Source organism: Oculina patagonica, chromosome 5 (assembly GCF_052425735.1).
Source record: "Oculina patagonica isolate OP01 chromosome 5, crgOcupat, whole genome shotgun sequence".
In the NCBI taxonomy this organism is placed as follows: Eukaryota; Metazoa; Cnidaria; class Anthozoa; order Scleractinia; family Oculinidae; genus Oculina; species Oculina patagonica.
The window spans coordinates 23,860,499-23,885,001 of NC_135762.1; the positions used below are offsets into that span (position 1 = coordinate 23,860,499).

General features: G+C 39.6%; 1 protein-coding gene and 1 long non-coding RNA gene across 4 annotated transcripts; one reads left to right on the plus strand and one right to left on the minus strand.

Moving 5' to 3' along the window:
• Positions 1 to 590: 590 nt before the first annotated feature.
• On the minus strand, positions 591 to 24,127 carry LOC144653421 (uncharacterized). Of its 3 annotated transcripts, XR_013570739.1 has the most exons (4): positions 23,993 to 24,127; positions 23,469 to 23,528; positions 13,399 to 13,524; positions 591 to 1,961 (listed from the first exon to the last, which is right to left on the minus strand). It is a non-coding gene; the product is annotated as an uncharacterized LOC144653421 (long non-coding RNA). The 3 variants fall into 3 exon arrangements; XR_013570738.1 differs by lacking the exon at positions 23,469 to 23,528 and having other exon boundaries at positions 23,993 to 24,112; XR_013570740.1 differs by lacking the exons at positions 591 to 1,961; positions 23,469 to 23,528 and adding an exon at positions 11,947 to 12,086 and having other exon boundaries at positions 23,993 to 24,112.
• Positions 11,947 to 21,599, plus strand: LOC144653415 (uncharacterized). The gene is made up of 3 exons (XM_078513404.1): positions 11,947 to 12,115; positions 13,223 to 13,739; positions 15,352 to 21,599. The coding sequence occupies exons 1-3, from the start codon at positions 11,957 to 11,959 to the stop codon at positions 19,881 to 19,883; spliced, it is 5,208 nt and encodes a 1,735-aa protein (XP_078369530.1). The 5' UTR covers positions 11,947 to 11,956; the 3' UTR covers positions 19,884 to 21,599.
• Positions 24,128 to 24,503: the final 376 nt, after the last annotated feature.

The following is a 24,503-nucleotide window of genomic DNA, read 5'->3' on the forward strand; positions in this document are numbered from 1 at the left end:
GCCTGTCAATCAAAGACTGATGTCGTCACGTCACAAACAGGCCAAAGAAGATCTGAAGCCGGAGATTGTGACAGGGAAAACGAGAGGCTGACCGTAAACAATCACTTAGAACTTTGGAGCTCAAGCGGCGTGAAACTAAACGGGTGAGTACAATATGATTATAAAAGATTTCAAAACTGCAAAAATAAAAGTGGAAGTTGGCTGCGGTTTTGTTCGCTTTACAATACAGGACTGATTATCACATACGTGCCATGTAAGAAGAGAAAGTCCCAAAATATTTTATTTCTTTTTTCTTATACTATAAACGGGATAGGACTTCGTGAGTAAGTGTCGCAACACATCGTCCAATTTTAGAAGCACTCATGAAGTCTGACTTGTCGCCAGTGGATATCATATGCGTCTTTAACTTGAAGTTTGGGACGATAGCATGGGGTGTGCTTCTGTTTGGGTCTTAGCTTTGATTTGAAAACATTTTTCTAGCACAGAGACGAACGGGAAACCTGAAAAAGGGTTCAGTCTTTTGTTAGTTGTTTATTTAGACTCTACAGAGGCTTTAGAGTTTAAAATACACACGGTTATATTTATAGTAGTTTGTCAGGTGTGATCTTCCAGCTGAACTTTAAAAAAAAATTAACAACAAACAAAATTCAAATGACCCAGAAATTATACTACTCACGTTGTCGGAACGTTTGTCTCCAACAAGTTTTTATTTAAAAGTTATCTCATTTGGACGATCACAATCGACAAACAAGTCATTTTAGCATCGCCTAGCCTGTCTTAAGCGTCAACTAGATTAACCCCTTGTAGAAACTTATGCTTTTTATATTGTTTTTGTTATGACGGTCATGCTTAAAGCCACAAGAGATAAAGTTTCTATATCGGAATATTAGTTACGGTGCAAAGTTTGTTTTTCAACGTGTCTGAGCTTTTGTTTTTTTTTTTGCCATGGTGGCGTCATTTTAGTATGGCACACGGCGAAATAACGTGTGTGCGTGTGTGTTAATCCGATATCAAATAGTTTCCGTAAAAATTAGCAGTAGTGTAGCAGATCTCGTAAGCTTGTAATTCTACTGGTCCTGACTCCTCTAGTGTAGCAGTTGCTATTGTTTTTTAAGTCTAGGGTGGGGGGAATTGTTTTTGTTTGTTTTGGTTCTATTGTTCTCTCGAAGGGTAGCGAGTCGAGCCATCTCACGTGACACCTGGCTCATTTTTGTTCAAAAGCTTTTTTTGGTCGGCATATTTTCGGGTAGGTAGCTTATGTTCGTAGCTTGTTTTCATAGAAGCTTTTATTCAGAAGAACATTTAAATTTCAAAAATAGTCGGGCTTTTATTTGGAAGAGACTTAGCGTCTGAAATTTTTAGGTGCACATAATACTGCAACCATTAGATGGACATAACGAGATAAAATTACAAAACAGCCCCTTCTCTAAGGGGCAAAATAATTGGTCGAAAAAAATATATTGTTCTCTAAGACCTTAAACTAAATATAAAGCTATGGGCTTATTTTCGGGAGATCTTTACCACTAAAAGAATTTTTATATAGAAGATTTGGGGGCTTATTATTATTATTTTTTTTTTTTGGGGAGGGGGGGGTGGAAGTTGGAATTTTACAGTACGTAAATAGGTTAAAAACCAATATCAGTTGTATGTGCTCAGAAATTCAGCTATGGAGAAAAATATAAACATTGGACAGCATCCATGCCAGTTTTACGTCAACTGACCAACAAAAGCCATATATATGCCTTTTGAAGCAAGCATTCAAGATCAGACTTCCTGAATCTAATTGCTAAAGGCCGAGTCCAAAAAGAGTTTAAAAAAACTTTTTCTCAAACTGAAAACAGTTGTATAAATCTCAAGAAAAAGAGGCACAATGTCCTTATGCAAAATCATATAGGCAGGACCTCTTTTCCTCCATGTACCACACTCCTTTTCCTTTTTCCCCCAGCTGTTCTCCGTTCGAACTAGAAAAAGGAGATAAAAAGACCACGTTAACTTAATTTACCTTAAAAGTCTGTGTCCGAGCCATGAGGCTCATACAGCCGGAGCTTATCCCGGTTTCGGTAGCATTAAGCGACTAGGAGTATTGCTGCTCCCCCTGGACGGGATGCTAGTCCATCGCAGGGTTACCCCCCAGCAGTAAATTCGCCGGTACCCATTTGTACACCTGGGTGGAGAGAGGCACTGTGAGAGTAAAGTGTCTTGCCCAAGAACACAACGCAGCGCCCCGGCCAGGCCTCGAACCCGGGCCGTTCGACTCGGAGGCGAGCGCGTTAAGGTGACTATTTTTAGGGACTACTAGTTTTAGCGATTTTTTCTGAGCAAGATTTAGCGGCTATTAAATTTAGCGATTCTCCGAAAAATAATTATATAGCTAAGATGGAAATAAATGTTCAGCAATAGAACTAAGTCACTTGGAATTAAACGAACATTAACATTGTCAGAAAGAACAAAGTGAATTGCAAATGTTAGAAAGTGGGTCCTCATCAGTGAAATCAGTCATATTCTCCACGATGACGGCGATCCTAGCTCTCTCCCAACCCTTCTTAATTGTTGCCCGACCTTCTGACGTTGTCATATATAGTTGAACAGGGCCACTATATTTAATTTTGTATTCCGCTGGCGGGCGGGAGTATTAATTTAACGCGTATTAAATTTGACCGAAGCAAATTTTTCGCGAGTACCAAATTTGGTAATTTTAGCCCAACTCGCTAAAATCGCTAAAATTAGTTGCCGCTAACAATAGTAACCTTAAGGTATATCCAAGTTTGAAATTAGACTACAAGTAGTCCCTCTTTTTTCTTATACCTTTAAGCGTAAAGAAAAAAAAAAGAGAGAGGAAGTGAAAAAATGGCTGCGCGAAATCTGGAGCATAGACACGCGTTTCTCCACCAGATTTCACGCGTACAATTTTTCTCTGTGCTTTTCTTTTCTTCACGCTCGATGGATGTTAAAATGTGGGCTTCTCGAGGTCTAGTTTAAAATCATCGTAGGCTCGCTGTTTCTAAGATTGGCTTAGTGTAGTGGTTTTTCGCTTTTACTGAACGATATATCAATTTAATATCTTGCTGTTTTAAAACCTTAGATTTAAATGCCTTTAAAAATGGATTTTAGATTCAAATCTGAGTCACGAAGGAAGTTCATTTTCGGCACCAACACAAAACGTGCTATTATTTTATGGGAATATTTGGTAAATCGTCTTATGTCTCTTATGTTTTTAAAAAATGAAGAAAAAAAAAAGAGGATAACGGGAGTTCTGTGTTTGTGTGAAGCTATGCTTAGTGAAGTCTGTTTAGTACGCTTTCAATCGATTGATTACTCAATTGCTTTTAAAAATTTCGCGCCACTTTCTCATCCAATCAGAAGTAAAACCAAAACCAATCGTAACTCGCTCGCACATGTTTTTCCGCGCTTCGCGCAGGCTTCGAGTTTCGATTGGTTCATTAGATTGCCTGTAACCTATGGCAAGCGCGGAAACGAACGAGATAAACTAACGATAAAGCCAGGATTCGAGCCAGGATCCGAGCCAGGATTCGAGCTAGGATCCGAGCTAGGATTCGAGCCAGGATCCGAGCCAGGATTCGAGCCAGGATCTGGGCTAGAATCAGAGCTAGGATCCACCCTTTTTTCAGATAGAAATCCTAACCCTATTATAAAAGCTAACCGCAAGCAACCCAAGCAAAAGTAGGCTAACCGTAGTGCTATTTAGGCTGGCCAGAGTGCTAGTTAGGCTAACCAAACGCTATTTAGGCTATTTAGGCTAGTGCCATTCAGGCTAACCGGAGCGCTATCCTGGCTCGAATCCTGGCTCGGATCCTGGCTCGGATCCTGGCTCGAAGTTTAGGTATCCTCGAAACGAACGTCCCAATAGCAAGCACGGGAAACATGAAAGGCACGAGTGCTTTTGGTTTTGCTCATGATTAGCTTAAAATAAAAGACTGCGCTCTGATTTATTAAAATAGATCGTGCTAGAACTCAGCAAACAAAATTGTAAAATTGTTTTAACCCTTTAGCTAAACAGGCTACCAAACACTAGATAATCAAAAACTTGGGCTGCTCAAAAACTTGGAAAAAATAGTTTCCTACAAATCATAAACACTGAACACAGCTGTCACATAATCTACTTATAGCTGTCGTATGTGATAGAGATGCGATTTCGTAATCTTTGAAAAAGGATTTTCCAACTCGGTAAACTCACAAGGAAGAAGGTCAAGATCTTAAGAATTTCACTCAAAAGTGTCCTCGCTGATAACACCCAAAGATCATTTACTTCATAACAATCATGTTCTTGTTCTGAAACCTAGAGTAACCTAAAAAGTTGCTGAATGCCTGAATCTAAGTAATTTCTCACGCTTTCGACCGATTCCCGGCTTAGCGAAAGTTCATTACATGTTTCAGTTGACATTGGATGAAAATTAAATTGAAATGCGTCAATGAAAATCTTCTTCGTGTAATACAACTCATGCATTTGGCTTCTAATTTCGGCGGTAATCTTGTAAAGCAAGCACGCAACCTTTCGCCCATCCGTTAAAAAAAATAAACTAAAGCGAAAGGTTAAAGTTTTTAAACTTAAACCAGAGACCAAAACTGTAAACCAAAACTTAAAAGACTTTCTCTGGTTAATTCTGAGTTCATTTTTCCCGCGCAATAAGTGATCCAATATAGGGAAACCTTAGAGACTTGCCGTTGTGGAACAGAGGTTTCAGAAAAAAAAAAGTAATATAAAAGAAAACCCTAATGCCAAAAAAGCCAATCACATCGATGAAAAAAGAAAGAAAACATACTAAACGAAAAGAATTGCTGCAAAGTAAAACTACTCAGTTTTCGACAACAGAGTTTAAACACGCTATTTCGCGTAGCTACAATAACTAATTTGTCTTTTCTTTCGGTAACTGATAAAATCACTTGTGTAGATAATGCTGCCAAAACACCCCCTTTCTTGCATCAAGTGACCGAAGCGTATTGTTGTTCTTTGAAACCAGGCGCTCGCTTTCTAACAAAACCGCGGCGTAAACGTTATGATATAATTCTGAAACCTCGATTCCTAATCCAATTTTTTTTGCTGTTTTTCAACTTCGTGCCTGCATGATGCATTAGATGAACCTAAGTTTTGATATCGTTTCAAGAACTAAATCTTTTTATCCGGCTTAAAATTTTAATTTTGTTCTCGCGTAAAGCTGATATTGAAATTGCGCAGATAAAAACTGCTGAGCCCACTGTAGCTAAATTTAGCCGACACCTGTACTTTTTGTGCACTATTTTTTCTGCGATTTCTTTGCAAAACGACATTTTCATTTTCACATAGTTCTTCGCCAAACAAATGTTTTTATTTTTCAGTTAAGAAACACTTTCGTTTTGGTGTTCGATATACTCTACCGACGTATATAAATTAGAAATTTTATGTTGCGTGACAAGGGATATGGGGTGTGCGCATTCGCCAACGCTGTAAGCATAGCAAGCCGACCAGAAATAAATTAAATGTAAGCTAATTGAGCATTTATAAAACAGAGCTTGTTTTTGAACTGGAGAGGTAAATAAATGCCGATTCAAGGAAAATGCAAGAGAGAGAAGAAAACGCCCTTAAAAACACATACACATAAACACATCCGAAACGCATAACTGAACAGAGCATAAGTTTCCTTTCTTTGTCCGGCGCGAGGTTGAGTGTTCTGCCCACTAACAGGGCTATGTCGACATCAAATTTTGTATTTTAATGAAGTCAGTTCTCAATTTGTCGTTAAGAGTGGAGTTCGAGTTCTTCTGGCGGAAGGAAGAGCAAAAATAACTGGCAATGCTTTGACAAATACAGTCACTCAGAGATAGAAAATAGGATAGTAGGTGTAATAACACGAGCGACAACCAGGATAAACTAAGGTCTCGTACAATATACAGTTTTTGTGTAAGACACCAACCCGCTAGCTTCTGAATGTATAAAGCAGAAGAAAATTGGCATTCAACCCCTCTATGAAATCTCTCTAGGTGTACGTCAAGTTAGAACAAATGGTTGAGAGAATTTCATTGTCTTTATGAGAGTCTCTAGAAGTACTTATTGTTCCAAACTCACGTAACCGCATACGCCCATAACTCATTTAAGTTCATAAACAGGAACTTCGAGTGCAGCGAAGCTAAAACGCTGACGGCTGTCAGATAAAACATTGTCATTTACTAAAGACGGATACCGGCCCATTCATCCTTTCTGATTGAATCGATAACGTCTAAAATTAGATTCAATATGCAACAAAGAACAATGAAAATGTTTTTATTATTATTATGTTTTAATTTTTATTTTTGTAAAAGAACGGTTCGCAACTAAAGATTGCATTTAAAGCTAACGGCTGAGGTTACCGATTTGACAGAAGTAAGGCCAAACATGGAATTGATTTTTGGAGGCGATTAACATTTTATGAGCTACGGTTCGAATGTGAGTTTAAATTAAATCTAAACTCTAGACATAAGCATAAATTTTACTGTACTTTTTACTCTTTTTTGAAATAATTAAGATGTAAACAAATTAAAACGCTATTTAAAACAATGCGGCTTCTGAAAAAGATCTCGATTTCTAACGAAGTAACAGAGGCGAGATTTTCAAAAACCGTGTCAGCTCTGATCTTATAAAGAGCTTAAGGCCTGATCTTGGAATATCATCGAATTCTGTGAAAGCTTTCAACTGAAACAATATCACGTAATTTGTCTAGTCGTTCTGTTCTCTATAAGAAAGACTTCGAAAACGAACTTACGAAAAATCAGCTTCGAAATGTTCAGACAGTCGGCAGGCGAGGGGCCTCAAAAATTTGATGCGAAAAATTTTCGTTCAGTGATTTCGTTCTGATTTACAGATCTTGTTGTGATGCAGTATTTAACGCTGTCTCTTTGCCCACATCTGAAAATTCGTTGCGTGAGAGGAGTTCTGAAAACAATCGCAATAATTGAGTGATGAAATTCTATCGGTTAATCCTTTCCTGGGTCAATTAACGAAAAACACGAACCCCTTTTGATATGTAACGGTGAGAACTTCCCAATTCTACCATGTTTGCCACCTCGAACATTCGTACAAGAAGAAACCTTACGGCCAGCGTAAATTCTAGGGCTCATTCGTTTAATTTTTGGTGAAAATGAAACGGCAATCTTGTACGAAAGAAAATGGAAGGGATTGACTTGAACCATGATACCAATATAAAATAAAAACGTTTAAAAATGTTTTAATATCCTTGCAATCAGGCACTCTCTTTAAAAACTTAATTCTTCGGAGATTTCATCAAGTTTTTCACTCAATGCACCGAATTTTTTGTGACTTAGTAACATTTTTTCTGTGGCTGTGAAATTTACACACCGTTTTGCTCTCTCTGAGGTAGCTCGTTTGGACTCAAGCTCCGATAACTAAAACAATAATTTAATAGCTATAAAGCTTACTTATATTGAAAGGTATTGTAACAAAATCTCCCTCTGGTAGTCAGAAATATTGTGCCTATGGATATTATGTAGTTTAATAATGGACGCAAATCAAGCGAGAAGGGGTACAAGAATTTACACCACATAAAAGCCAGAGTACAAAGATTTGCGTAACAATTTCCGATATTATTTAAATATTTTCTTCACACTAAATGCTTTTGGTGAAATTTTTTAATAAAAGGTCTTTGGCAAGTTTGCAAACAAACTCATTATCTGTCTAATTCTTTTTCTGCGGTGTGGGGGCTGACCGCAAGCTTTCGTTTCGTTCAATCGCCCTTCCGGAAAGCCAACGAAATGCTGTGTAACGGGCGAAAGAAAAAAGCCTTCAGGCTAAGCGCTTACAAAGGATTGGCTTTAAAACGGCGTTGTTTTGAAAGTTTAGTTTACGGGTCAATGTCCCATTTTATTGCTAATAAGAAAGGTTAGAGTTTTTGCAATATAAATATAGTTTATTCAATGCGATCAGTCAGAGCAAAAGACCACAGACTTTTGTTATCCCAAGTCGCGTGCGTTGATTGGTCCGCGGTGTATCGGGATGTCAGGAATGTGTCAATCAACGCCAATCATCAGTGAAGTACGGAAACGCGTCGCGTCTTGGCAAACACACCTTTGCGCCGTCTCGCGGGCAGTTTTGTACAGAAGTGAAAAATTTCGGATCTGGACAACTTCTTGGGAGGTAAAAAACGAGCAGCGCTTCTTTTTCTGTCCGAAGTGATCCTCGTACGAGTTTATTGACAAAGGCTGTGGAGCTAAATTTACGAGGTAAGGCTATACGAGATTCTACGCGAGGACAAATGCAAGTCAAGTTTTGTTTTAGTTCAAAGTGTCGCTGTGAGTCAGCCGGGATTAGAATAGCCTTTTCCCGCTTTAATTTGTTAGGTAAATCTATCAACAATACAAGTGGCTTTAAACCGTGAAAACCCCTTGCTAAAAAGGCCACAGTTTTTCTCTCAGGAAATGCTTTTAGCCAATTTACACGAGCGAAACTTCTAAAACTTCGCGAAGTTCATTCGCTGTCATAAATTTAGCGGGAACTCGGCAAGTCACTTGTTCGAAATATAATCGTTTCTGTGGCGACGAAACGGCAAATTCGTTACTCTAAACTCTTGAAGATTTATTTTGAACAGAAGTTCGACCCAGTAAAACAACGTATTTCGGTATTTTAGGAGTCAAAAAGCAAGAAAATTTGCGAGTTCTGCATATGAATGATTTAAGCTTACGACTGAATGATGCGTGTTCTGTTATCGAGAAATTAAATATATTGAAAAATTTTATGATAAGACACGCTTCTTTTCGATTTCGATATTATTCCTTGTTTTGTTTGAGTATAAGAGCATCAAGGGCTTAGTTCTGCCAAAGAGAACTTTCTGGTTCGACGTCAATTCGATTGCACGTGTACGGGTCGCTGCGATTTCCACTGATTGAATTATGCAGGAAAGTTTGTAAATAGAATTTAAATGAACTTTCTCCGTTTGAATCTATTTTACTCTTGAGGTTTATATTGTCATTGTTGTGATTCTGCGTCAAATTGCGTTTTAATAGACCACCCAAATATCACAGAAAAGTTAGTAAGCGCTACAGATTTTTTTTTTGCTTCGCGTTTAAAAATACGCGGGATTAAAAAGTCAATTTGCAGCTTACAGAAGATGGCAGGTATTCTTCGAAAGGTAGACCTTGAATTTTACAAATCGCTTTGTTTTGCTTGTCATATTAGCCGTCAGAAACAACGACACGCCAAGGGGCGTGAGCTGGCGACACAACAGCTGAGTAAAACCATACAGCAATAAAAATTACTGGGCCTGTTTTGAAATACTGCCACAAAAACACTATAAAGAACGGCAAAGAAAGGCGAAATCACCGATTTCATTAATTTTTTGGCCAGTGTTTTGTCTGATGGTCAGATATCGCCAGATCTTGACTTTTGTTTATAACTCTTCTAGAACTCGTTTCGTTTCGCATGTATGTTTCACGCTGTGATGGATTTCCTGTCCTTGACAACACGGAAAGTCACGCAAAAACCACCGAACGCATTTTAATTTTGGTGCTTGGCGAAGAACGTTTTCGCTGACTCTCGCTGATCGTCTTCAAGATCCGCGCTAATATTTCGATCTTTGATGCCGGTATGTGGTGAATTTTCAATGAATCGCGAGTGATGTCTAGAAAATCTGACCCGAAAAGTTAAAAGGTTAGTTCAGTTTGATGTTGACAACTTTCGGCGATGGTTGAACGATACGAAATTGGATTACAAAATGGCGATAATTACCTTCTAATGATCATGGTTGAAGTCTTTGACATAAGAATTACTTCAAGCACGATAGCGCAGGGTATTTTCGCCAGTGAGGAGAACATTTTGCAGTGATTTGTAACTCGTATGTGTTCCGGAAAGCCAGCAAAATTTTCAACAGGGTTTTGAAGGTTGAATTGATAAGCTTACTATCACAATCGAAGCTTAACTTGGATTTTGCTATCTTGGCGTTTTTATCAGTTCTGTTTATTAATCAGATATTTTAAGTACAACTGACAGACACAGTGAAGAAATCAACGATAACCAGGCAAATTGCATTTAGATATTGTCATTAATTTAACACAAAAACTCTACAGATGCAATATACACATAAAATGTTGATAAGTCATTTAAACTTGACTTGCACATTTAAATTTTGAAACTTGCTGGTTTCATTGTTAAATTAAATTAAATAATTAATGAGTGTGTGTCTTTTAAATTTGATTAAGAAGATTAAATTATTTATCTGGCTTTTATAGTTTTATGCATTTGTTAATTCAAATTGAAAGTGCATGTTGGACCCTGTTTTTGTCACACAGGTCCACTGAATAAATAAAATTTATATTGATACATGTATCAATGCATAAGAGCATTTAAAACAGTTCAGTTACTGAACTGTGGGACAGAAAGTATGATTTAGTCTCACAGATTCCAAAAATGTTTCTGTAAATAAGATTCCCAATTGTTGGAGTCTTTTTATCATTATTTTTGTCTGCAGTGTTGTAAAGTTTCTTCCCAAAACAACACAATGTTTCCTTGGACTTCAAGTTAACACTGAACACATCATGTTGGTAAATCGGTTGGATATTACAGCCATTCAAAGAGTAAATTAGGTTGCAATGCTTTTATTTTCAAATGGTGCCATCTGGAGTTACACTAAGTGCAGAACTTTTGAGACAGGACTCTTGCTTAAAAAAAAAAACAAACTGAGCAGATGGTGACTCTAGAAACATTGAAGCCGATTTTCTTTCTAGGTAGTCATTGCTGTTGAACAGTTTTGTAAGCATTCAACTTGTCTACAGGTGCTTGCCTGTGCTATCATTTCAATTTCTATGTGAAAACAATTTGAAATATGCAAATAGAACTGCCTATAATTCAATTGGGCAATAAATTTAATGGTCTTTCGAACTGTGAAAAAGCTTCACAAATTACTCCCATGCTTTTGAAATCTCATCCAGCATGGCTGCTACTGTACCTGTAGTTTCCAAGAATATTATTATTTTAACATGCTCTCTTGGAAAAATCTTTCATATTAAAAGCAAATATTGTTTAGTCTTCCTCTTGTTTTTAAAGAAAGACTTGTGAATCTGAAATTACCATTTAAACAAATGAAGCATTGTTTTCTTTGGTGCCTTTAAAGTGGCACCAAGATTAAAATGCGTACTCTAAAGTGGCTTGCTTTGTTTCATTAAGCCCCAAATGTTAAACACACCAAACTACATGTCTTTTTTCTCGTGGGAGTATTTTCTAGACCAAGCAAAGAAGATGTGATCATACTTGGTGCTAGAGATTTTGGGCCTGTTCTTACTGTTTTCTGATGATGGCTGGTAAACTTGGACCTTTCTTAGTTTTGTAGCTCTATGACCAAGCGGTGTCTGACATTTGCAGAATGCAGTCTGCAGAATGCAGACTAAGAGAATATATTGTGTTACCTTTACCATTATTGAAAGCTAACCGTAAACAGGCTAACCGGAGTGCTATTGGAGGGTAGGCTAACCGGAGTGAATAGTAGGCTAACCGGAGTGCGTAGTAGGCTAACCGGAGTGAACTTTTCACTCGGGTTAGCCTACTACACACTCCGGTTAGCCTACTATTCACTCCGGTTAGCCTACTATTCACTCTGGTTAGCCTAAATAGCACTTCGGTTAGCCTGTTTACAGTTAGCTTTCAATAATGGTAAAGGTAACACAATATATTCTCTTAGTCTGCATTCTGCATTCTGCATTCTGCAAATGTCAGACACCGATGACTAAGCACTGCTTGTTGACTTCTTTAGCTTATTGACTTCTTAGCTTATTAAGCTTGTTGACTTCTTAGCTTATTTAGCCAAATTAAATAGAAATGACCCTATTGGTTTGTCCTCTTGATAATAAATTGTTGAATGTGTGATTTTTTCCACAGATCCATCAATGTGCAGATAACTTGTAGAAGCTTTCACTAAGCTGCAAATAAGGAGTGTGCTGCACAGACATAAAGAAGTGCTAGCAAGCATTTAACATCTACAAAATGAACTTCAGAATATGTATTCTCAGCCTTCTTGTGACACTTATTTGTGCTAGTGGATTAGAGGATCAATACAGAAGACTTCCAAATGCTATAGCTGTCGTTGGAAGATCTTTTGAATACTTTTTACCCCCTAAAGATGGAAGCAAACAGCAATATAAGGTATGTTCTGAAAGCAGATACACACACACTTTATGTGCATACCGTGAAATGGATATCACTTAATCCATTGAAGCACTAACAACATTGAATATTGGTGTTAATTAAAAGAGTTGTTAAGTACAAGGTTAAAAAAATTAACCCAAGAGAAGTTAATTAAAAATATCTTCAGCTTTGAAGGCAGGTCTGAAAGTGCACACAATTTTTGTACTTTCACCAATCCAACTTTGATTAAAGATAGGAAAATTATGACTTAGAACACAATAGAATTAAAATGCTACATCCTTTGCAACCATAATATTATTGTCCATAATTTTAATTGCAAGGGTGTGGAAACTACAGAATTTGAGATGTTGTCATGCATTTTTAATTGAACCATTGATTAACATTGTAGCAATGGAACAATATTTTAGAGAATTGCTTGATTTTATGAACGTAGCAGCTGTGACATACAAACTAGTGAAGGAACTGTCAGAAGCTGGCTGCCCATCTTAACGTAGGCAGTCATGCATTCACAAAGGCCATGCCTCCTTTTAAGGATGCAGCTAAGAAAGAACTAAGCAGGCTCATTAAAGAGCCCAGCTGGCTTTTCTGGTCCTGTGCACCTAAAGCAGGTGATACAATGGATCCGTTCCCTTAGTGTCATCTTTCAGTCATTTTCAAACTTTGAGCAGTCAGTCAATTTAATTAAAGTTGCAAGTCACAATAGGTGGTAATGCTGGCTATAAATGAAGTCCTGAGGAACAGTTAAAATTTCAAGGTACTCTTAGAGTGACAAGGCTACTAAATGTATTCATTGAGCAAACAATTTTGTACTCCAAACCTTTCTCAGATAAGATGAATCCAACTAGAAGTTAGAATAGGATAATTTGATACAAATGTACCAAAGACATCCTGATTTTATGTCTACCTCCCTTACATGTACAGTATCACTCTACCACTGTTGCATCTACCCCATTGCCTCTAACCTATTACAGTAGTGCATGTCCTACCATTGCCAAGTAAAAAACAACTACATGTAGAATCTAAGTTGCACCACAATTGTAATATCACCTCAGTTTTGTAGTTTTTCTATATTAATGCAGCTGTTGTTTCTGTTGTGTCTGTTAGGTGTTTGAACAAGGTAAAACAGCTCTACCCAAATGGCTGTCATTTGATGCAGGCAAGAACCAACTTCATGGGTTGCCTTTATGGCGCGACAAAGGGAAAGTGGACATTGAGGTCCATTTGAAGGACAGTCAACTGGACAAGGCTGTTTTCTCTATTGATGTTCAAGACTTGCATACCATGTTGGAGAATAAATCCATGATCTCGAATGAGACAAAGGTACCACCCTTTACAGAACCACAGTGCTCCCAAGGAATGCATGTTGCTGTTGCGACTATCCAGTTCGATCTTCACATGGGTAAGCTCTGTGGAAGAGAAAGAATGAATCTGATGAGAAAACTATCCAACTTTGCTGACGTGAACATGGAAGAGCTTCACATGTCAGTTGGAAAGGGACACGGCACAGCATTCGGGTTCAAAGATGTCATGATGGTAACAGCAGGACCAGGGAATGTGGCAGATCCCAAGGAGCCTGGTATTGTGATTTCTTGGAAAATTGGCTGTGGAATGGACGTTGCAGGTGGGTAGTATGTAGTAATGCAGTTTTGAAATTGATGTGACTTTGATTGAAGGGACGAAAAACCTGTCAACACCAGAGCTTGCAAATTCCACTGTTCAGGAACGCAGCAGGCCAAAGAACATTCACATACAGAGCCGTAAACCTATAGAACAGCCTTGATATTAAAATCAAAAACGCTAAATCTCTGTACTCTTTTAAATCAAAGCTTAGGGATCATCTTCTTTTAAACTTTTAATCATTATTTTATTTAGTTTTCAATTTTATTTGTAAACATTAGTGTTAGTAGATTTATTTTTTATTGTAAATAGTTTCTGAAAAGCCCTATGGGGAGATTACTATTAGAGTTCTTATCTTATCTTATCTTAAGGGAGATGTGGTCACCAAAATGGATAATTAGTATGTTGGACTCTAGACCAAGGGGGGGGGGGAACTTCCATATATGAGCTTTATAGGTATGTGCGGCTGTGAAGGGTATGGTTTTGTCTGGGACAAGGTATTGAAATCAGAGAGTTTTGGTCTAGAATAGGGCATGATTTGCCAGGAAACTGATCAGTGGTATGAAGAATTAAGTTCAGAAAAGGAATTGAAACTCAGAAGAGAAACAGGCTATCTAAACATAAATAAAATAGTTGCAGTAACGTTGCTGACAGATGGTTCCCATTAAAAACACTAATAATGAGACAGTTCCAAAAAAATAAGTCTGGGATAGGGTATTTTTTTTGGTGTCTGGTCTAGTATAGAGTTGCAGAATCAGCTTAACATGGTCTGGTATAGGGTAAGGGCTTTAGAGTCCCAGCTGCACACCCACACCCAAAAATATACAGTGCCCCCACCCCCCTGGGTTGTGAGAGTGTTGCACAATATAATTATTTTGTTGAATACTAGTGACAGTATGAGCCTATGGACTAAGAAGTAGGAACAGATGAAAAAACATTGGCTTGAGGTCATAGTGTGTGGCCTGTGCCACAAGTTTTAGGGGTGGTGAATGGTCCTTCAAAAAATGCGTGTCTCGCAAAATTTAAGCCAAAGTTCAGGTGTCTCGTCGTCTCGAATATTTCTTTGATGCCTTCTCGAAGAGTCTCAATTTCTTTTTCAAGGCTAAAAAGGTCTCGGGCTCGCAGAAAAGATGTCAGTCTCGCCATCTAGCAAAGTCTCGCATTAACCGTTCGACACCCCTAGTTCTGATGTAATGTATATGAAATAATTCATATACGAACTGCGGATGGATATGAAAGTGATAAATGATCATCGCAGTGAATTTTCTAATTTAAGCAATTGGAATAAAGAAGCCTGAAAAAAATTCAGGGCTTCAACGGAGCATCGCACCGGTATCGCGGAGATCCTGTTGAAGCCCTGAATTTTTTTTTTCAGGCTTCTTTATTCCAATTGCTTAAATTGGAAATTCACTGCGATGATCATTTATCACTTTTTTTTTTTTTCACCCCTAGTTCTGTACGCAATGACCAGAGCCAATATTTTCCTGCCCAGCCCAACTTTACACAGTCAATACATATTTTACCACTTTATTCAGTTTCTTTAGGATTGTGTCACTGGAGCCAAATGGTGATAAGATAAAGAACTCTTTTTGAACCTTGTCTTGTTTTAACTGTAGGAATGCAAGTGGCTTCTCTATTGAAATCCAGTTCTGAGCAAGGAACATTCAAACAGGCCCTTGAAGCCCCTGTAAGTGGATGGCACATTGCAACTGGGCATCCAAAAACTCATCAAAAAAGGGTGCGCAGACAAGCAAGCAATCTGTTTCCAACCCCAGTACCGACTCAGCCATTAGCAAGCTCAATGAGACAAGTCCGTCAGACTGCCACTCCTTCATTCACAGTGGCTCCACCGACTTCTATTACTGCAACATCTACTAAAGTGACTCCTACAGTGACCATTACTCACAACACCGAACCTTCCATTCTGAGCCCGCTTAGCCAGATGACTATCTACATGGGAAGAGCTGTACGGTACCAAATCCCAGCTGATACATTTTTTGACAAGCAGGATGGTTTCACTAGAAATCTAAGACTAGAAATGAGAACAGGTAGTTCTGGTCAACTGTCGTCATCATCGTGGATATTGTTTGACTCACAGAAACAAGAAATCTATGGCCTTCCATTTGGTAATGACAAGATTGGATTACACCAGTTTGTTCTTACAGCCACTGACACAGGAGGGAAATCTGTGTCTGACTCTTTTACTGTGCAGGTGTCTAACAGTCGTACCCCTTTCAATCAAGTGTTTACAATTTGCTTGAATTATGACTACAAGACATTTATGAATAACGTTGCGATTCGGCTACAGCTGATGAGGAAGATTGCTCATTACTATGGTTGGGACTTGTCTAAGTTACAGGTTGCATCCTACTATTATAAACATGGTGCAATTTTCTTTGCATTTCAATTCGAGTTATCAAATGAGGATTGCAACAGTGCATCTTTGAAGAATCTTATTGACGGCTTTGGAAGTAATAACAGACAATTGAATCCAAACTTCAAGAAATCTCTTCTTCCAGAGTTTGACGTAATGTATGGTTTTCATGAAGGCATTGGACCCTGCGCACCAGTTCCTTCTACAAATACTGCACCTGAAATAAAGAATGCTATTGGCCGGCTGATTGTGTTTTTGGGACAAGGAATGCGTTTCACTATCCCCTGGGACACTTTCTATGACCGACAAGACCACTACACTCGAAACTTGAAGCTTGAAATGAGAACAAACAATGGCAAAGCTCTGCCTGCAACCTCTTGGATCCTTTTTGACTCTTCTCGGCAGGAAATTTTTGGCCAACCTAATGATCAGAATTTAGTTGGACAGCATGTGTTTCGTATAGTTGCTATTGATAAAGGAGGACTTGAAACTTTTACTAACGTAAAGGTGGTTGTGGTGGACGATACAAACAGTTACAATCACATGTTTGGGATTCGCCTCCGAGGCTATAGCTACGAAGATATTGCAGGAAATGCTGAAAACAGGGTGTTCTTATTGAAATCTATTGCTAAATACTATCACCTGAATTTAACCAATGTGCGCATTGCCAAATATGCCCAAGGAGTATCTGTAAGTTTTAGGTTTGATTCCATTCCATATAATGATTGTGATAGTCCACTCTTGAAGAGAATCATCGATGGCTTCTGGGTCCATGGCGATAAAAATGAGGTCAATCAATCCTTTGTAGCTGCCCTTAAAGAAGACAATATAACTGTTGTCACTGGCCATTACATAGCTTCTGGACCTTGTGAACATCTCACATCAGAAATAAACAGTGCTCCATATGAAAGTGAGCGTATTGACCGGAAATTTGTGTACCAAGGACAAGCATTGTCCTTCCACATACCCTATGACACCTTTTACGACGAGCAGGAATTTTTTACACCTAACTTGAGATTGAGCATTAGAACGATGCAAAATGAAGATCTTCCACAATCATCTTGGCTTTCGCTTGACTCTGCAAAGCAGGACATTTATGGTTTACCTTTGGACATCAGTACAGTTGGAAGTCACAGGTTCCGCCTTGTCGCAAGGGATAGAAAGAACGAGGAAGGAGATACCACGTTGAGAGTGAATGTCTTGGAGGACAAAGCAGCTTATAATCACAAGTTCACCATCCGTATTGACAACTACAATGCACTCAAGAACGATGTTGCTATGAGGGTGAAATTGTTGGCTAAAATAGCCAGTTATTATGGTCTGGATCTCAAAAATGTAAGGGTATTGAGAGAAGAGCCTGCTGACACATTTACTTATCGATTTGACACTGTTCCAGCTGACCAGTGCAACAACACAAACCTTACAAAGTTAATAAATGGATTCTGGAGTGGTAAAAACATGAATCCAAAATTTGTGGAAGCCCTTTCTCCAGATTTTGTTGTCATTTCCGGTGGTTACCAACGTCTTGAACCATGCAAAGGGGAAAACACTCCACCACGGTTAATCAACCCTATAAAGCGTCAAACTGTTTTCGAAGGGCAAGCGATGAAGTATGCTATTCCTCCAGAGACATTCTATGACAAGGAAGACGGCTACACTACCAATCTCAGATTGGTCATGACGACAGCGAAAGGTGAAAATCTGCTGCCAACTTCGTGGATTCTTCTTTTTGACTCCCCAAAGCAAGAAATTAAAAGTTTGCCAATTGACAGCAACAAAATTGGTGTACATAAGTTTTACTTGACTGCCATGGACAAGAAAGGGTTTATGGATTCTGATGAAATTGAAGTGGAGGTGTTGGAAGATACCAATATCTACAACCACAGGTTTACAATTGTAATTGGTGATTCAACAGTCCCAGACAATGCAAATTCCAGAGTAACTTTTGTGGAGAAGCTCGCTGCTTACTTTGGTGTTGACTTTCATGATGTCCGTGTCCGTAGCTATGGCCCAGATGTTCCAACTACTTTTCAGTTTGCCATCCCAAACCTAGAATGTGATGACTTACGGCTATTGAAGTGGAAATCTAGCTTCATAATCAACAAAAAATTAAATGAAAACTTCATCAATGCTCTTAGTCCTGAGTTCCAAGTCACTTCTGGCTCATATGAAGGCCTGGACATTTGCAAAACGCCTGAACCAATAGCAAATACACCTCCTCAACTATATAATCACATTGACCGGCTGAATGTATTCCAAGGACAAGGGCTACGATTTTTAATTCCAAATGACACATTTTATGACAAAGAAGACCTGTATACTCCAAACTTAAAGCTAGAGATGAAGACAATTGATGGTGACAAACTTCTAAGGACATCTTGGATACTCCTCAATTCTTCACGCCAAGAAATTTACGGCTTGCCCACTGATATAAAAAGAATTGGATTACATGAGTTTTTGATGGTTGCAGCTGATAAGGAAGGAAGTAAGGCCTATGATGCATTTGAAGTGAGTGTGTTGGAAGACAACATTCCGTACAATCACAAGTTTAACATTCTGATCGACTATGACAATGTTACATTCATGGACAATGTCGGGGTCAGAGTGTTCCTGCTAGACAAGATAGCAAGTTACTTTGGTGTGAACTTCACCAGTGTGCGTGTCCTCAGCTACACTCCTGGGGTTCTCTTTACATTCTATTTCGATTTTTTGCCATACGAGGAATGTTCACATCCTTTCTTGACAAAGCTTATTGAATTGTTTTGGTTTGGTGAAGATTTAAATCCACAGTTTGTAGCTGCACTTGGTCCTGATTTCAGGGTGATATCTGGGTCTTATGAGATGCTAACTCCATGTAAAGTTGTTGGACCAGACACTGATGCTTTAGTTGGAGACCGTCCTGGAGGAATATGGTGGACTTATGCAATTATACCTGCAATTGTGCTTGCAATTGTCCTCCTTCTCATTGGGTGCTGCGTGTTAATCCTTATGGGATGTTGTCGAAAGCAGAAAATGACAGGAGCAGAGAAAACCACCTTCATTTATAAGCGAAAGCCAGTTGTCCTCCAGGAAGAGTACGAGATCAAGGAACTGCTACTGAAGCAGCCAATAGTCCTGCCGAATGAAAAGCCACCTGTTCCACCTGTGTATCCTCGCAGCCCTGTACTAGGTGGTGACAAAACCCCACTTCTGGTGGAGGAAACAAAGTCTGTACCCTACCAAGCACCAACATTCGTGTCCAGTAGACAAATGGCGGGTGGTGGTGGTGGTGGTAGTAGTAATGCTGCATTTGCTAATGGCAATGGTGGTGGAGCTGGTGGTGGGGCTGGAGGTGGTGGCGGTGGCGGTGGTGGTGGCGCAATTGCTGGTTTCGGTGGTAGTGGCGGTGGTGGGGTTGGAGCCGCTGGTGGTGCCGGAGGTGGTGGTGCTGGCGCAGGTGGAGGGGGTAGTGCTGCTGGAGGAGCTTTTGGTGGTGCGGCCGGCAGTGGAGGTGCTGGTGGCGGAGGTGCTGGAGGTGGCGCTGGTGGTGGTGGTGCCGGTGCAGGTGGGGCTGGTGGAGGTGGAGCTGGGGGAGGTGGAGCTGGGGGAGGTGCTGGTGGCAGCGGCTTTGCTGGTGGTGGTTCTGTCGGTTTTAGTATGGCTTCAGGTGGTGGTGGTTTTAAGCAGACTTCATACAGCTACAGTTATAGCAGCAGTGGGGGCAGTGTTTCTGGGAGCAGTCGCAAGGCAGCCTATTCTGGTTACCGGTTACCTCCAGCCTATGTGCCACCATAAGCTCGTTACAAAAAAAAACTGAGGCACTCTCTTGACAGTCAGTCACGACAAGTGGCTTGCTGACTGGGCTGATGTTCAAGTGTTAAGGGACAGTGATTTGTTAAAAGCTTGTTATGATCAATCTGCTGAAGCTGCCTCTAAACTAGCCTCCTACACATGGGAGGACGATTGCGTGACAAGGCCAAAGAACATATTTTCAGAATGCTATGATCCGATAGATGCAGTAACAAGATTATTTTGGTGGTTTGAATGTTTTCTGTTTGTTAAGTTTTTACGTTAGCACTTGTTGTTTTTCACAAGAGTGAAGTGAATAACAGCGGATATTTTTCAAACTACAAAGCAGTGAGGTGAATATCCTCTGTTGTTCAACAACACTCAGGTGAATAAATTGTTATTGTTATGGTATGCCTTAACAAGTGATCAGCTTGGGTGAAAAGTGCATATTTCTGTTAAAAATGTTAAAAAGAGATAAACTTTTTATGCTGTTTGCAAACCAGTGAAATATTCACTGTTAGTAGTAAACAAATTATAGCATGTAAAAACAATTTGCTGGTTTTGTACATATTATTATTTAAAATTGATGTAGAAATTCCTTGTTTGGATGTTGAGGATAAATTTGCAATAGGTATTGTTAATCCTAAGTTTAAGGCATGCATTGTTAGAAGTAAGAGTAAAAATAACAAATTTAAAAAATTACAAGATGTAAATTTTAACATCATAATATTTGTAAAGAAAATTGATAAAGGGTGTGTCAATGAAAGCCCTTATAAATGCTTCCAGGCACAAGATAAGAAACAGAAGACTGTTTTATGACAATGTGCTTCAATGATTGAGCAATGCAAAATCAACATCACCCATCAGTTGGGTGATAAGCCAAAAGGTCTGACATAAGGGTTTCATTCCATGCAACCTAGCTTTCATGTTTCTACTAATATTCGAGTTAAACATAGATAATTTTATTGGCATATAATGAATGTAAGAAAAAAAATTATAACATCCATTGAATGGGCCATCTCCAAGATGCCTTTTACTTTGTTGCAAAACAACGCCTGGTACACAACCTTTCAAATGGAAAGGAGTTTATTCCACATTTATTGTCTTGTAAATGAAACTACTTCCATTTGGAAGAGTTTTACACCTCAACATGTTTCAAACCAGAGCAGAAGACAACTTGCAAATGGCATTTTGCTTTAAGACTAGTATTTGGTCTACTTATGTTGAATTATGTACTCTTTCTTGGCTAGGAAGAAAACTTTATTTAAAAATTATGCCTAGTGACTTTGAAACTGGCTTTAAGGAGTGCAGAATGGTCCCTATGAGTAATGATTCTTGGAAGTTTTGCAAAAAGTACTTGCATTTTAAGTCTGACTGGTGATTGACTTTTGAAAACCCAAATTGGAATTTGCACACAAGAGTCAGAGTCAGCTTTTAAGTACGGGATTTCTGATTTCACCATTCTACACTCCCTTCAGTTGTGCAATGCGGCAATGCAAATTTAAAATTGTAACTTTTACCAATTATTGAAAATTGGGATGCTGTTCTTTGATAGTAAATTTTAGCATGTCTAATGACTGTACTTAAGGTTCAGTTTGCTCTTTATAGCAGTGCAATGTGGCAAAGTAATTCAGTCTTTGCTTTATTCTTATGATCAGTAAACTTTTGGAAATGTTATTTTTTTAAATAATCTTGGAAAATAAATTTCAGCTGTTAATAATGTGTGTTGCCTTTGAACTTTTTTTGTGACAACCATTCCCGGGGGGGGGGGGGGGGGACCGCAATGAAAGTGACGGGGAGCCGGCCGGCAAAACGCCCCGCCAAATTAGCCAAAATGGTCCAGGGACCCGAAGAACAAAACCCATCTAGTGGACAGGGCAGAAAAGCGAGCCACACCCAGATTGGCCAGGGGCCAAAACCGACGAGCATCCCCGCCGCATGTGGGAGTCCCCCCCCCCCCGGGCATCCATTACAGCAAGGCGCCCAAATGTGTGACCACTTTTAATTTATTTACATTCTTTCGTGCAGATTTAATCCAATCAGAAGTCAACTGCAAGCTATCCACAGCTTTTGATTGGATTAAATCTGCACAAAAGAATGTGAATAAATTAAAAGTGGTCACACATTTGGGCGCCTTGCTGTAATTCTAATATTTATGCACACATTGTCTTTGAAAATCTAACATTGACTGCAAGACCAATAAGTACATTACTGAGGAAATTGGAAGAATGGTTTGTCAATGTTAGAAGAATGAAATAACTGAAGAGTGAATTCAACTGAAATGAATGGGAAATTATATGTTAAAAGGTGCTTCACGAACAAACTAAGATTACCAACTGAAGCCTTGGACTCAAACTAGAACCATGTTCACAGTGATAAAATATGTGATCAACTTGAGCAACCGTTGTCACCTGGTATTAGGTAACCTCATTGGGGACCTCATCAGGTGGGATGGGGTCAACAATGTTTAGAAAATATTGGTCCATTGGAGCAAATGGTTTCCTGGGGTGTGGGGGTTTCCCCTCACTAAGACAAGGACTCGGTGTTTTCTTTTGAGATTTGTTCCACAACTAGAGGATACAAATGCAATGCTTATACCCGCACCGGAACAGCCGAAAGACAAGGGACCGTGGATGATGGTCCACGTGAAGCGACCGCGACCCGCCGAACTGGCGGAAGATGGAACAAGACTCCCGACAAATGATCCTGATCTGTGTCAAATGCATGATGGACTGAATCACTCTGGTGCAAAGTCACCTGCCAGTGTATGGGAGCATGAGCGGAAGTGCCGACGGCAAGAACGACTGCGAACCAAAGAAGTGGCAGCTTGTGCACGCAGATGCAAGCGACGGTATTTGGCTGGGACCATGACCAAGTGTGGGTATTGGATGAAACCAGGATATAAGGAACCTCTAGGGACCTACAATGCTACATAGCATTAACATAAAGTTATGCACTGGCCTGGCAAGCCACTGGAGTCCTAGAAATATGCACTGTATAGTATTTTCAAAGTGATAGATCTAGAGAAAAATACCCAGGTGAAAAAGTAAGACCTAACCTTTTAACTTCAGGCCCTGAGTGGCCTTTCATAAAAGTCTGGATATCCTCCTGCATTTATCAATCCATGAGATAAATTATGTAATGCACCTATCAATGTTAAGCCCGAGGGGGGGGGGGTCGGGCTAACCACGGGAATTTGATCGTGAGGTTGGTCCCCAGGGTAGGGATTTTGATCGTACGTGATTGCCCCAGGGTAGGGATTTTGGTCGTATATGATCCCCTGTAACAAGGTTTGAAGGACATCTGACCACCTTTCATTGCTCCCGGGTGGGGATTTTGACCAATTATTTTGTCCCGGGGGTGGGGAATTACTTTGACTTTTTCTTATAGAAAATGTCAAAATCCCCACCCCTTGCCCGACTCAGCCCCCCCCCCCCCCTTTGGGCTTAACATTGATAGGTGCATAATATGTAGCACTGATATTTCTACAAAGTTTGGCTACACTGTTTGGCCAATTCTTTCATTTTGTATTTAACAAACTACATTCCACAAGATATTAAAATCTGTGCCACCCCTCCCCCCCCCCCTCACCTGCCTCACCCTGTCGAGGACTGGTCTTTCAATCTCATCCTTAAATAAATCTGATAAGACCTGTGTTGCCATTAAAAGAAAATTATCCATAAAAATATGTTAACTCCACAAGAATAATAATTTATTTCAAGAATTTCATAAAATTTCTCAGTCCGACCACCACGATTTCCTCCCCCCCCCCACCCCTAAAGAATTCCAATGCTACTGCAATGGAGGGCCGGGGGAGGGGGGTTGGGGACCGCATGTGAATGCACATGGTTTCCTTTACGGCAACAGACAATATTTATAACTTCTGAATTTGAGCTGGCCTGGCTGAGGGCAATCGAAAATAAAACATTAAAATTGAAAGTTTAATTTAAGGTTAAGGCTATGAAATACTGCAGGCATTAAGAATTAAATTTTAAGTTATATTTAGACAGCTGGCAACAAAATTATTAATACAAATCATTTTCATATTAAAGTTTTTGCAGCCGCTCTCATTTGGAAACAGATATTTTGATTCCCTTGCGATATCTTACCGGTACCTGTTTGTAGCGTTGTCGTTCAAGCTCATTCCAGTTCTCTAACTGTCTCATCAACGCCAGAGTTCTAAGTGTCAGTAAACAAAATCATACTTGAACCGCGCACTTCTCCTGAAATTGAAACTTTCAGCAGTCCCATCTTGTCCAGCGGTGATTAGTAATAGGTGACGAGGAGAGCTGGAAAGAATCTTACCATTCTCGTCCCCAGAGCCCGTCTCTCTTACCGGTTCTGGGGCATCCACCTCCCCCAGGGCCAGCGACGCCGACCACGTGACCAAAGAAAGGAGGCTGGGAACGAGATGGGGACCGCCTCGAGTCTCGTCCCCTGCGCAGGCCGTCGACCGCGGGTCAAAGGGAACGAAGACCCTGGGTACGAGGATGGTTCTGGGGTTTAATGGGGGCCGGAATGGGGGTCAGTCGCAATGTTAATTTTTTTACACGATAATAACCACGAAGTAAACAACAACGGGACACAATAGACAATTGAGACGGACAGGAACCATCAGCTGTCCAA

Coding starts and splice junctions, on each gene's coding strand:
- LOC144653415 (XM_078513404.1), top strand. CDS start 11,957: ATGAACTTCAGAATATGTATTCTCAGCCTTCTTGTGACACTTATTTGT. Junction 12,116..13,222: donor GAAGCAAACAGCAATATAAG/GTATGTTCTGAA, acceptor TGTGTCTGTTAG/GTGTTTGAACAAGGTAAAAC. Junction 13,740..15,351: donor CTGTGGAATGGACGTTGCAG/GTGGGTAGTATG, acceptor TTTTAACTGTAG/GAATGCAAGTGGCTTCTCTA.